The following is a 14,407-nucleotide window of genomic DNA, read 5'->3' as shown; positions in this document are numbered from 1 at the left end:
AATCTAGCCACTGCCCTGGCAGACAGGAGCTGAGTATACGATGGGAGGCCTTGTAGTAGCTACATAAACTAAGACCTCACCATTATGTCTGCCCTTCCTGCAGAGAATGGCCTAAAAGGAACTATGCAGGAAGAAGACAGGCCTAGACACTAATGCTCTCTCTCAGAAATGTGCTTATAGCCTCTCAGAATCTGAGGTTGAAAGCACCACTCCCTACCCTGAAATCCAAGGACGTCAAGCTATGCTCTGAATGGCGAGGCATATTTCTCCTGTGATCTAATGCTTTTAAATGATCATTATCAGCCATCGGTAGAAATTATTGACTCTGAGAACCCTGAGCGCATTACTGGGAAATCACTTATGGATTGTCAAAAGCCTCTCCTATTCACAGGTGGAAACTCTAGTTAATCTTCATTAACCCTTCAGCCTTCTGATCTGTCCTTTTAGCACCCCTATCCTTCCTTCAACGCTACAGTCTCTTTCAATCTTTTCTTCTATGTAAAGCCCATCTGAATTTGGTTTGCTTTTTAATTAAGGCATTCATATGGCTGGAAAAATATCCATGAAAATTTGCAGCACTTTAAGAATGTAGGTTAAAAACATTAAAATACTAACATTGGGGGTGGAGGTGGGGGTGGGGAGTCAGGATGGAAGCTGCCCATGCCAAATGCTTCTCCATACCCAAGGATCGAGGACCACATTTGTAAATCTTCCTGCCAGGCCAACATCCCAGCTCCCAGAAACTCCTCTGCACTCCTTCTGACAGCCCCTGGCCCAGCTTCCAGGTAGGATCACTAATGCTCTCATTATGTGTCTTTCTGTGTCCCACTCCATAATGGCTCTCTGATTGCTACCAGGCTTCCCCTGATGGCTGCTTTCTTTTGAACTCAAGCAATTTTGTCAAATGACTTTCTATTTCAGGAGGCTGTGTAGTTTCTGGTGCTTCAATACAGTGTAGATCAAAGTTTGAAATTCTCCCCTGGTACAGAGAATATAAATATATAATAAAAATTTGTCTCAGTTGGTATACAGCCCTATTAACGTTTCTTGTGTTTGTGAAACTGTGATTGGTTACCCAAGAGTCTATATTTATATGTACATACATATACATGCGTATAAGTCAATTTGGGGTTTCTAATCTCCAAAGGTTTCCAGGCAGTGATAGGTATCGCAAAGCTGTCCCATTTCTTTCCTTCCCACCCCCTATCACCACCATCCGTCCCAATCTGTGGATTAAGATGGGCTTTAAATATTTACTTCTTTAAACCACCGCGTCAGGCTCATGAAGACTGAGCCCCTGCAAGAGTGGCAGGCACTACAGTCAATGTCAGACGACCTTCACACTAAATCCTAAAGGATCAGCTCTCACCTACTCAGCCCTTGCCACTTGCTCTTCTTTTTGTAAGAAAGCACAGAATTAGATTTTCAGACACCTCGGCTAAAGACAAACATATATATTTATACCCAGAATTACTTTCTTAATTGTTACTGTTAGAGACAGAACACAGCTATTCTCTAACCAGGCTAAAGCATTAAGCTAGGACACTCTCAGGACTATCTACTGTGAAACCAAAACGTCCCAGCAAAAGCAAACTCTAGAGACCGATAGAGACAACTGAACTTATGCTTAGAGCCTGTATCAAAACATTGCATGCAAGTGCCTTGAAGGTCCCTTCTCCTCCTGAAGTGGTGTGGTTTTTTTCCCCTGTACAGATGAACCCGGGCTTATCCTGGAACTCTTGGGTGGACTCCAGTGTGATACCTTGTTCTCTCGCTCTCAGGAAGGGAGAGGGATGGGAGATGTTGTCAACGGGGATAGAGGGTTTTCTTTGCTTCTGTTAACCATCCCACAATCCACCTGAATCTGGGTTTGCCAGGCTGTCTACTGCTTTTCCTACTGGGAATTTGAGGGTATCTTGATGAACTACTTAAACCGATACACTCCCTACTTTGATCACTTGAGGACAAGATAGGGCATCTTTTGTTTTGTGAGCTGGGCACGTCACTTCCACAGCATTTGCTCCAGAAAACTCAGTGTTCTGTGAAGCAGTGAAATCACACTCCTGTAGTGCAGAGGATTACAGTAAACCTTGAGAGGTAGTGAGAATGCCCAGTGGGTAAATCCGTTTGCTGCCAAGCCTGAGTTTTGAACCCGGAACCCACAAGGTGCTGGAAAGAACTAGCACCATGTCCCCCGTCTATCTTGCAAAACCAACCAACCAACCAACCAAACAAACAAACAAACAACCCACCCAAGATTTCAGAAGATGTAATGTTATTAACAAAAGTGTCAGGTGGACTTGGTAGTGCAAACCTGTAATCTCAGCTTCTTAGGAGGCTAAGTCACCAGGATCCTTGGATTGTTGTGTTTCAAAGTCAAAACTAGAAAAGATGGGGGACAGATGATACAGCTCAGAGGTAGATACTTGCCTGATGTTGAGGAGGCCCTGGGTTTGGTCCTAAGAAGAGGTGTAGATAGAGAGGGCGACTGAGGAAAAAGACAGAGAAGTGGGAAGAGGAGAATAGAAAGAAAGAAAAGAGTGGGTTGGAAAGGCAGCTTGTGGATGAGTACTTGCCTCAACTAAGTATGGAAGTACCCGGAGATAGACCATGATGGCCAGCTTAGCGGAATCCCTGGGTAAGCTGGGAGAGCCAAGTATAACGAGGGATGAAGGATTGCATGCTGGTAATAGACATGAGTTATGAAGGAGAATATAAATTTAATTGTTTTTCTAGTTGTCATGGTTTCGTTTGTTTGGATGGATGCATAAAATAAATTTAGCATTAAATGAGTATATAACTGAGGGTAAATCATCCAAGGTTCTGTCTGTTTCGAATGCCAATTCTACCTGTATAGAAAGAAGTTCAACTAGTGCCAGCCTTGGGTCTGCTTAACTTTGGTGTGTGACATTTTTCATTTATTGCATACATTTTTAAATAACAAAACTTACAAAGGAGAAAGAAAAAGTGCAAACATGCCTGATGATACGTCATGAGCATCAATCAGGATGGCAACGTCTTGGGGTGGAATCAGCAGGCATGAAGGGATTTCCCGGTGTAGGCTGAGATGTGTTTGCATCTCCTTCATTCACTGTGTGCTGCCCTGGGTCTCTGTTCTGCCATACAGGATGTTTAAAGCATTGGTAATGGAGGTGCAGAAGCCTAGTAGCTGATCCCTATAGCGCTGGGGTCAGCTTTGCTGGTTCCCTGCTGCAAGGCAGAGATCTGGGTTGCTCTCTGACTCTCTCAGGTCTCAGAGCATACCAACAAGCATTTAATAAACATATAATCTATGTGTAAGGCAAAGCCCTCTAAAAATTGACAGAAGGATCTTGTCTTCAGGAGTCTTTAATGGGTGATGCAGACCCATGTTAGAGCCTTGTAAAGAGGCGCTCATGGAGTGGAAAGAGTGCTGGGGCGACATTTGATGGTGAGGAGGAAGTTTTCTGCAGGAGGTGGTGGCATTTGCGCCTTGAAAGTAGCTGGCAAAAGGTGTGGGCAGGTGGTGTGTGGGCGGAAGGCATCCCAGCTGGAGGCAGCACAGCAGGGACAAAGTGTGGGGGCAGCGTGCGATCTGGAGCGGGGAGGGAGGGAGGAGTGCTTCGTCCAGGGTTTGGATCCCTGCCAGGCCTTGAATCCGTGCAAAAGGGTCTGGAATCTATCCTAAGGGACTGGCATTAAAGATTCCTGACTGTGCTTGAAGAAGGGACTCTGTGCTGGGGAGGGAGGTGGAGCAAGCTCGACACATGCCCTTTTATCTCTTCTCCTCAGTGTGTATGTCTCCATTCCCACAGTGGCTACAGTAGCTAGGAATTCAAGGGTGTGATCTGGATCAGAGCTGGTCATTTAAGCGACAGCAAGGGAGGGATGAAAGCCTGTCATTGTTTCCCATTCTGTACTTACCCCCAAACAACACTGCAGGAGAAGAGAAAAAAAAATATTTGGGAGTTTTTAAGCTCAGTGGACCCCCTTGACCTAAACTTGTGCTTGCAAGTTAACAATATTTCTAAGCTGTCCATCAGAAAGAATTTAGAAGAATTTAGCCTTTTGAAGGCTGCCAGGCCTGAAGCTGTGGGCAAGATTCTCTGCTTGAAGAAGAGATTGGCTTCCTCCCAAGCCAATCTGGTAAATGGAGGTCGACAGCTCTGACTTTTAACAGGGTGAAGACCGAAAGTGACGACCCATGTCTTAGTGAGCTGGAGGTTCGTGTGAACCCCAGGAGGGAGATCAGAAAAGCAGGGTGACCTGAAACTATCATGGAAAATCCTCTGCCCACTCTCCCTTGGCTCAGGTTGCTTGGGGCACAGGATATCCAAACACTTGCTTCAGCAGAGACATCTAAGCTCTTGGGCAGCATAATCGCCAACAGAGCAGCATTGATTGTACTTCTATCGGCCCGAAACAGTAGAGACAGAAGTGACACGTGGCTTGATGAGGTTCCAAAATCACAGAAGAAACAGTTGCAGGGGCAAGGTGGCTCTAAATTCACAATGGCTGACTTGTTTGTGCAGAAGGGTGGCCTCGGGTGGAGGACCAGACAATGGTCATGCAGGGTCAAGAGGTAAAAACCACATTTCAGAGATGAGAAAAATGGACATAAGGGGAAAGAGAGTAGCCCGCACCCTCTCAGAAAGGCAAGTCCACAGAGGGAAGGAGGTGAGTATGCACAGCGCCTTTTCACTTGCGCAGACATGTCTGCCCATGCGTGGTCCTAGAGGCCTTAGGAAAGGAAGCCACTCTCATACAGCAATGGAAACCGAACACAGACCCTGAAGTAAAATCGGTACTCACCGATGGTGGTAAATGCTTAGTATAAAAACAAATTAGAGAACTATAATGAAAAGTAGGAAAACTTGAGGCTTGTGGAGTAAGTAGAGAGAAGACGTCTAAAGAGGTGGCACCCCAGGAAAGGCCTGAAGAAAGAACAAGGTGTAGGGGAAGGTTGCTCAGTGTACTGTGATTCCAGATGAAGGGCTAACAATGTTTTAGAACAAGTATCTGCCCAATGGTAAATGTGACAAGCCTATGGGGGGTAGGGCTGTGGTGGGGCGTGGTGGGGCGTGTGCCAGGTGGACCAGAAGGACTGAACGGAGGTGTAGAGGCCAGCAGAGCTGGACCCCAGGAGGAAATGGAGAGGGGGATGGAAGGGTGGGAGACACTGGTGTAAAGCCCAGGTCCTGTGAATAACTGGGTTCCTCTTCTAAGCGGGATGATGAACTTTCAAGATATCTGGGGATGTGGCATACGGTCAGACTTTGATTTTAACAGCTTATTCTGGATACTGTGTTGAAAAGAAACTCTGGGTGTTGAGAGACAAGGACAGAGCTGGGTACGCCATTTGGAAGGACTCAGTTGCCATCTGATGATAGCAACAGCAGTCACCTACATCTGTATATGTGAACCAAATTATGAACACAGCTTTCAGGAGAATGGAGTCTGAGCCCCCACTCACAGCTGCTCCATTAGAATGGTCTCCAGAAATCCTAGCATACATCACCGATGGGAGAAAAAAAAATCAATCCACCAATGAAACTCCTAACCATTAAGAGCGCTCACCTGCTGGGATTGGCAGCACAGGCACTCAGCACTGGGGAGGTAGAGGCAGGATGACATCTGTGAGTTCCAAGCCTGTCTTGTAGACTTAGTGAGATTCTGGTTTAAAAAAGAAAACAAAACAAAAAGCCCTACTGACCTAAGCAATATGCTACAGCTGCTCTGCCCTGCCATCCTAACAAATAGGCCCCAGACAAAATAAGGGGACAAGTTCCGGGAGGGGGGGATGTTGATAGCATGAGTGACTTGGGACCACATCAAGCTAAGGATTTAGAGAAATCACTTTTCCTAAACCCAATCATATGTGATGCCAGATGGGTTCTAAAACCAAGGTTTCTAAAGGGGATTAAGATTTGGCATCAGGGCTAACATTTCTGCTTTTGTTAACTAGCCCTGAAGGGAAGTATTTCAGAAGAGTCCATACACGTGCCCTCCCCGCTCCCTCCCCGATGGTGATACACAGTCAATTAACTATCATTACAACCCTAACACACATGAGTTTACTGTGGAAAGAAACAATAAAGACTTCAAAACTATTAAACACGCAGCGCCCCTGTTAAATACTCAGTCCCCGTCAAGTCTCATCTGTCTTCCTCTGGAAGAAACATTTGGCTAACATGGCCCCTCCCTCTCCAGATGAAACTGCTGAGACTGGCCAATTTTTCACCTTCCAAAAACAATGACTTCGTGTTTGGCCTAGTGAAAAAAAAAATATAGGGAGTGTACCTCTAGTAACCTCCCCTTCAACATAAATTACAGAGCTTCTCGGAAAAGAGAACCGGAAAACTATTTTAATTATGACACTAATTTAATCTCCTCCAGCCCTATCGAGCTGTCTACCCACGAGGCTCTCCATGGATGCCTGATGTACCCCACCCTACAAGCCTGCCGGCTTCTCAGCTCTCTGACTTTCTCGTCGCAGGAAAGCCTGTGACACACAAATCCTGATACCTAAGGATCTGTGCGTGGAACTAAATGTCCCGTAAAACGAAAATGCTACAAAAACAGGCCCATGATAATAAAATTCCGAATATCAAGCACAAAAAAATAGTACACAGACATATTTCATAGGCAAGCTTTACTAGCAACAGCTGCCTTCCTGGAGTCTTGTGAAATGCACCACTTTCCGCCTGCAGACATTCACACGGTGAAATGTGACCCTCAGAGAAACACCTGCTTGTCTCAGGTAACCCTACCTCTCCCAAGGAAGAGGCATTGTTAGGTTAGAGAGCTGATCCGGGAGAAACTCCATCAGGTGAGTAGTATCTCAATACTAACCACCCAGGATGTGCACCAGCCAGGCCAGCGCTGCAGTGAGCAGTTTCCCTGAGAACATTCTTGCTTGTAAACAGTGTTGCCTCTACAGCCCAAGTGGTAGGAAGGAGTTACGAAACAGCTTTGGAAATCGTCTGAAGTGTTGAATTCCTAACCCCAGATAGCAAATTAACACGTTAAAAGATGAACATGTGCTACTGAATTTTTTCCTATGTGAAGTTTTTAATCCATATCCTTACTGTCATTTTTACCTACTAGCCATTTAAAAGAGCATACTGGCAAAAACAGGTTCATAAAGATAAGTCAGTGCAACTTGAAATGCTAAATGCCTGCTGACTGGTTGATGAAAAATTCTAAGATCACCAATTAGGACTTTCAATTTAAATAATTTTCTCATAGACAGTCTTAAAAACTGGACTCTAATTAACTGACCTCTTCTGCAATGAACAATAATCACATTTTTTTTTTTCAGTTTTGAGCACGCATCACCACCATGTATTCCACAAACGCTTTAAAGGCCAAAGAAGCGGCGTTTCTGCCCCATTACTCCTCAGAAAGCCTCATTAGAATTCAGATACTGTATGCAATGAAGGCCGGGAGTGGAGCCCAGGATGGCAAAAATCCCCTGAAAATCCAGCAAGAGGCAACCTGCTGCCCTAGAAGAGGAAGGCCTCTCCCATAGGGTAAGGGCCTCAGAATCAAGCTTTCCAACCTTACCTGGTACGAGCAGTTCTCCTGATGTACCATCTCAGAACATCCTAGGACGCAGACCCCAAAGCTGGACTGCTGGGCGAGGCTGCGCAGGGGAAGCGCTGAGCCTCCACAGGCGCAGGAGAACGCCCTGGTTAGGCAGGGACTCCCCGCAGATTAAAATGGATGCTGTTCCGCTGAGCAACCTGCGCAGTGGCACTGCCTGTGCTGGGAAGCGCGCAGCCACCGAGCTCGCTCTGAAGCCTCCAAGCTGCTCTGCTGCTCTGCTCCTCCGGAACCGGGAGGCAGGCTGCTGAGCCGAGCTGGGACCGGCCTGGGGGAGGGGGCGGGCGCATCACCCGCACAATCAGCCAATTATATTATAGGCACAAAGAAAAGGATCTGTCTGGGGCTGGTGTGACCTTCTGGTGCTTTATGAAGGCAGTTAACTGATGTGGAAACATTCTACTACTCATTACAGAGGAAAAAGGCCAGCGAGGGAGAGAGAGAGAGAGCGACAGACACAAATCAATGTTGCAGTCGGACATTCCTAATCTGCTGCAGCATCCTTCTTGCCCACTAATGCTGCTTGGTTGGTGCTTAGGAAAGCCAGGCCTTAAAGATCTTTTCGGAACTTTTAACGTGCTAAAGGGAACATTCTGAATACATATATGCAAGGTTTGTATTCATGCTTCATTTTTAAAGTATCGTGTCAACTTTCTGACTAAAGGAGGGACTTTCATTAAAATATGTATTATTTTGTAATTTTTTAAAAAAAGATACCTCATTTATTTTTTCTTAACTGTTTTTAGTCAAACAAAAATGATGGAATTATTAGTTCTATAATTTTTGGAGAAACTTATTGAAATGTTAAGGTTGGTATTACTTATTTATTACATGAAAACTACACTTTTTTCTTTAAAGGTAGGGCCTTGCATGTGTAAATTGCCCAATCCATGACTTGAATATACAGACACCCCAACATAACACAGGTAATCTCTGGGACAGAGTATCCTCAGAGTCTGCATGGGAAGAACTTGGGTCCTGTAGATCATAATGAAATGAAATGCAGGTTGGATCATGTATGTTTCTGGGAGAAAATGGGGGCCAATCTCTGAATAGTCTCAAGGGCCACTCTAGGACAGTAGGCTGGTGACATCTTAAACCACATCCTATTTTAGTTTTAAGGTTTGTCCACATGTACACCCATTTCAAACTCATATTAGGAGGATAAAAAGTGGTAAAGAGGCTCAACCCCCCGTTCTCTAAATTTGAGCAGTGGGTTCTAGGTAAAGGTACTATGGATATGTGTCCTACAGAACCTCCAGTACAGAGGGAGTCGGCCATGTTAGACAAGGAACATTTGATAATAAGGCAGGAGTTGAGGGTAGTAGCAAGTTTACTTAACCTTAAGATGCAAGGAAGACCAGAATGCTACCGTAAAGCAAAACAGTAAAAACTCAGCCCACCCAAACTCCAGCCTTCCCTGCTGTGAACACAGAGCAGAGATCTGTATGGAGTACAAAGGAGCAGGTGTCATGCGCGGCATCCCACTCTCCAAGATGAGCAAGCATCTCATTTCAAAGGTTGCTGGGACTTCACTTGGGCAATGGGCTTGATCTCACAGCTCTGGCTCCTGAGAAGTCTAAAACCTGGAAAGAGTCTAAGACAGACAGACAGACAGGCAGGCAGACAGACAGACAGACAGACACACACACACACACACACACACACACACACACACACACACACACACACAAGCGCGCACAGCTTTCTGTTCTGGGATATATTACATAAGCACCTGAAGACATTTATCAAGTGCTGTTTTTTTTTGTCTTGTCTAAACACAATCCCACTCTTCACAGTCGCTGTTCCAGAGACAGTGGGAGTGACTCAGAAGTGGTTTTTGGGCAGAACAGATTTCTGACACTTGCATCCCAAATGCTGTCAAAACACCCCCTTCCCAAAAGGTATAAACAAGACAAAAAGGGACAGATGAAGCAGGCTGGTCTAAATAACTGTCCACCGGAAAGGACTTCATGTTACGATTTACATTATGACTTGCCAATACAGGAAAAAGAAAGACATAAAGCTTTAAACCAAAAAACAGATGGCCCAAGAACATTTAAGCTAAAACAGTTCAGCGAAGGACATTAATATTTGTTATTTTTGTCTAAAAATAGTGACAATGGTTTTGTTTTAAGTGCAGTCTATCAAGCACTGATTGTTTTTTTTTCTTTTTCTTTTTTCTTTTTTTTAACTTATTTTTTAATCTGTTGGTTTTCCATTAAAACCATTGACTTGCCGGGCGGCGGTAGCACACGCCTTTACTCCCAGAACTTGGGAGGCAGAGGAAGGCGGATTTCTGAGTTCGAGGCCAGCCTGGTCTACAGAGTGAGTTCCAGGACAGCCAGGGCTACACAGAGAAACCCTGTCTGGAGCCCCACCCACCAAAAAAACCCCACAACAAAAAACCCATTGACCCTAAGGACAAATGGGATGTCTCAGTGGGTGAATGCTCTCAAGCCTGACCTCAATTAGATTCCTGGAACCCACATAAAGGTAGGAGAGAATAGCGTTCACAAAGTTGTCTACTGAGCTACACACACACACACACACACACTTTAAAAAATCTTAAATTGAGTACCAGATACTGTGCTGTGTTGCCATAGCTCTATTACTGAAGAAGGTAAAGTGAGAGGACTACGTTTGTGGATAGCCTGGGCTACATAATGAAATCTAAAAATAAAGAGGGCCAAACATTTTAAACTATTGATATTTGATATTTCATAATTAGATGGAACTTCCAGAAACTACTTAACCCAAAATTGTTTCTTTGCAGTTACATACATTGAGGCTTAAGAATGCTGTAACAGCCGGGCAGTGGTGGCGCACGCCTTTACTCCCAGCACTTGGGAGGCAGAGGCAGGCGGATTTCTGAGTTTGAGGCCAGCCTGGTCTACAGAGTGAGTTCCAGGACAGCCAGGGCTACACAGAGAAACTCTGTCTTGAAAAACCAAAAAAAAAAAAAAAAAAAAAAAAAAAAAAAAAAAAAAAAAAAAAAAAAAAAAAAAAAAAAAAAAAAAAAAAAAAAAAAAAAAAAAGCTGTAGCACACCCACTAACAACAAAAAATAAACAAGAGTATCCAAATAAAATAAAACAAGAGAGGGTCACTGTTTTCCAGTTCCTATCAGCTGCGTAGTCTCTAGGTCCAACAAGACTGCTTTTGCCTGATGGAAAGACGTCTCATCCACAGTGCAAAGCTATGAGGAGGTGGGGCTGCTTTGGGGAGGTCATGAGGAGGAGCCCTCATGGAAGGGATTCATGCCCTCTTAAAAGAGGCTCCAGGCAGTCGCCTTACAAAGGGCACAGTGAGAACTGAGCTGTCTATCAGTCAGGAAGCAGGCCCTCACCAGACACAGAACCTGCAGTGCCTTGAATGGCTTCTAGAATGACAGAAATAAAGTTCTACTTGTTTAGAAGGCACTGGGTTTGTAGCTTAAACGGAAGCCTGGCTAGACTAAGACAAAGGTCCAGTAGACCTCAGGAGGAGCCAACCCACCCAGACTGGGTCAAAGCAGGCCCAAACCAAAATCAGTGTGGCTTCACTTAAACCTCATCCAAGGTATGTGTGTAAGGAAGAAAAGTTAGAGCATTTCTCAATTAACATACATGTTTATGCTGCTATAAAATAGCTGTGTTTTTAAATCTCAAAAAAAAAAAAAAAAAAAAAAAAAAAAAAAAAAAAAAGCTTTTCTTTTCCCATTGTGGCAAATAGGAAAAACAAAATACAGAGCTGTTTTTTTTTTTTAATTTTTTTCTTAGATTTATTTTTTTATTTTATGTGCCTAGGTGTTTACTCGAATGCATGCCTATGCACCACAGGCATGGAGTGCCCATGAAGGCCAGAAGAGGATTAAATACCCTGGGACTGAAGTTACAGATGGTTGTGCACTGCCTGTGAGTGCTGGGGCTGAACCCCAGGCTCTCTGAAAGAGCATCAAATGCAGCAAATGTTCTTCTACGCCATCTCCCCAGCCCCAGAGAACGGCTCTGAACAGGAGGAACCAGTCACATTCACAGGTCATCAGAAGTAAACTTGGGTCAGGGACTGATGTGCAGGGAGCACAGGAGACTTCCTGGCATGTGCTACAAGAGCGGATTGTTTGGCTTACATGGGTATGTGCACTGGGCAACCTTCAAGGAGTCAATATTAAGATGTGTGCATTGTATTAAATATAGTATTTACCTCAAAGAGGTTAAAAAAAGAGCTAGTTGCACATTTTTTTTTTTAGCTCATTTAGTATATGCAGGCTAACGTATTTACAGGGACACTTGCTGACATATGAACAGCACACTGAGATGAGTCGAATAAATGAAACTAACTGATGGATGAGCGGAGGGCGAGGCCACTGGAAAGCTCTGACAAAGCATGCTTAGTAAGACATCAATTGCAGACTCCTAAAGTGGTAAATAAGCCATCATTTGTAAAAGGCTGGAGACTTATGGGCTCTGAGAAGAAACTAATATATGAATTAGGATTTGTGAAACAAATTTCCACTTTAACACATTCACAATGAAATGTTAGGGGTTGGGAAGGAAGTAATGGGGGGCAAGGCAGATGAGCAAGGCAGTGAGTATCCCTCATAAAAAGGGAAGGAAGGCAGCCAGGTGCTATGCAGTCTTGAGAGATGTGACCTCTTAGGATGGTAAAAGGGAAATCGGGAGGAAGTTTATTCCTATGAACATCAGAGTCCATCGATGCCCAGTGTAAGGAGGAAACCGGTGTCGAGTCTAGGTACAAACCTTTGAAGATGCTTCCCAATCCAGCACATCCTTTCTCAACAGCTTCCTTGATTCTTACAACCTTGTCACTAAAACAAATTCCTACTGGGTACAATTCAAAGTAGGGTTTCTACCCTTAGGGTTTGGTAATATGACACCACACAGATAGCGGTATAGGGAGTGAGCCAAATGCCTCCAAGGAGATTTTATGTGTATGTTCACTAGGAATTGAGAGGAGGAAGAGGACTCTCAGCGAGGGTGAACACTTCCTTAGAGGCTGGATCTCAACAGGCACAACGGGACATGACTAATCCTGACATTGAAGAGACTGGGGGCAGCCTGGAATATCCAGCGAGTCTTTATCTCAGAAACTAGCAAAATGAACACACACACACACACACACACACACACACACCAAAAAAAATCCGAAACAAAAACCCAGACTCTTTTTCTTTCCGTATGAAGAAGTTTTGCCTGGTGATGATGGTGGTGGTGTTGGCTTTGAAGCTAGAGGATGATATCACCAGAGAAACGATGGTTAGCTGCATCTAGAATTTTCTCCAGAGCCTCCCGAAGGAACACAGCTCAGTTAGCATCCCGATTCTTGTCAAGTGAGACTCCTTTCAAGGTTTTTAAGTCCGTAACTGTGATACAATAAATGCATGGATCTGTGTTGACTTAAACTGATTTGTGATTATTTATAATTGTACAATCCAATACTAATCTTTGGGAAAAAGCCCACAGTTTTAGGGCAAGAAGCCATGGGGATGTGGTTAGCAAGGTGAGAGGAAGGTGAGCGACCATGGAAAGGTAAAGGAGAGAGGAGAGCTGCCAGACATTTCTCTGCCTCAAATGCTTCATACGTAGAGAAGAAATGCACCCAGGAGCACATGTTCTGAAAAAGAGGAAGTTAGCAGCTATTCTTATGAAACTGTCCAATGTTAAGGCTGGAGAGCCCTGCTTCTGTGGGTAAGAAGTTGAGATGCTGAGGGCAAAGAGCAGTTTGCAAACACTCTTCTCGTCCACTCAGAGTACCAGGGCGATTCCATGAACATACTATAGAACCTTGTTGGTGTTTCTGAGTGGAAGACTAGGGGCAAGAGAGGCAGCTCCGTGGTTAAGAGCACTGACTGCTCTTCTAGAGGACCTAGGCTTAACTCCCAGTACCCATGGTATTGGCTAAAAACTGTCTATAACCCCAGTGCCAGGGGATCTGACACTCTCCTCTGGTCTCCACAGGTACCAGGCACACACAGACATGCAGGCAAAACACCCATACATACCTAAAATAAAAATAAAGGGAGGGGACAGAGGTGAGGGCAGGAAGGGAGGAGGCCACACATAAATGATGTGGTCATCAGGGAGGGAAACAGCTAGAAGGGAGAGCATGGGGGTGATGGGTGGGATGGAACAGAAAAAGCCAGGTACTAGGAGAGTTGATAAGGAACACCTGGCACATGTTCATTCCACTTTGGAAATGAAGATATGAATATCAGGTTACAAAGAAACGCTGACTAAGGAGGATGCTCTGGTGGGTATGGGATACAGAGGGGCAGAGTGGCCCCACTGGCAGCTGGTGGCTAAGGCCTGAGGGCAGGAGGGAGAGCAGAGAGGCTGGGCAATTGTGGGAGAACCTTTTCCAAAAGATTTCCAAGGGGGTTTGGTGTGCTCCTTGAGAACTCTGGTACAGCGGAAACAAAGAGGGTAGTTGAAACTCCTAGGGTGTGTTTAGTGTAAGGAATGAACAGGCAGCAGCTACCAGGAGCAAAGTGTTAGAGTTCGACAATGAATAAGCAAATAGATGCAGATTTCATGAACTACGTTCAGTACTGTGTTAAAACTAAACGCAGTGGGCATGCTGAGCATAGGGAGGGATGGGAAAGCTAAAGAGCTGCTTGCCCCCCACGTACTGTATAACGTGTATGCAGGGCACTCAGTGCTTATTACATTCAAGAATGGCTCACTGGTCTCTCCCACTCTGCCCAGTTTATACCCCAGATAAGAGGTGAATAAGAAAGAAGTCAGAGCCAGGCAGTGGTGGTGCACGCCTTTACTCCCAGCACTTGAGAGGCAGAGGCAGGCGGATTTCTGAGTTCGAGGCCA

General features: G+C 44.8%; 1 protein-coding gene across 5 annotated transcripts in view; it reads right to left on the bottom strand.

The window, feature by feature from the left end:
- Positions 1-14,407, bottom strand: part of LOC116092976 (IQCJ-SCHIP1 readthrough transcript protein) — a 764,408-nt gene that overhangs the window by 44,460 nt on the left and 705,541 nt on the right. The window contains exon 1 of one of the 5 annotated variants that reach the window (XM_031374063.1): positions 7,546-7,911. The exons of the other annotated variants lie outside the window; for them this stretch is intronic. Coding sequence (XP_031229923.1) covers positions 7,546-7,575 — 30 coding nt within the window. The 5' untranslated portion in view covers positions 7,576-7,911. Of the gene's footprint in view, positions 1-7,545; positions 7,912-14,407 lie in introns of those variants that run through there. 5 annotated transcript variants of the gene reach the window in all.

Source organism: Mastomys coucha, unplaced genomic scaffold, assembly GCF_008632895.1.
Source record: "Mastomys coucha isolate ucsf_1 unplaced genomic scaffold, UCSF_Mcou_1 pScaffold16, whole genome shotgun sequence".
NCBI lineage: Eukaryota > Metazoa > Chordata > Mammalia > Rodentia > Muridae > Mastomys > Mastomys coucha.
This window is presented reverse-complemented; position numbering and strand designations above follow the sequence as displayed.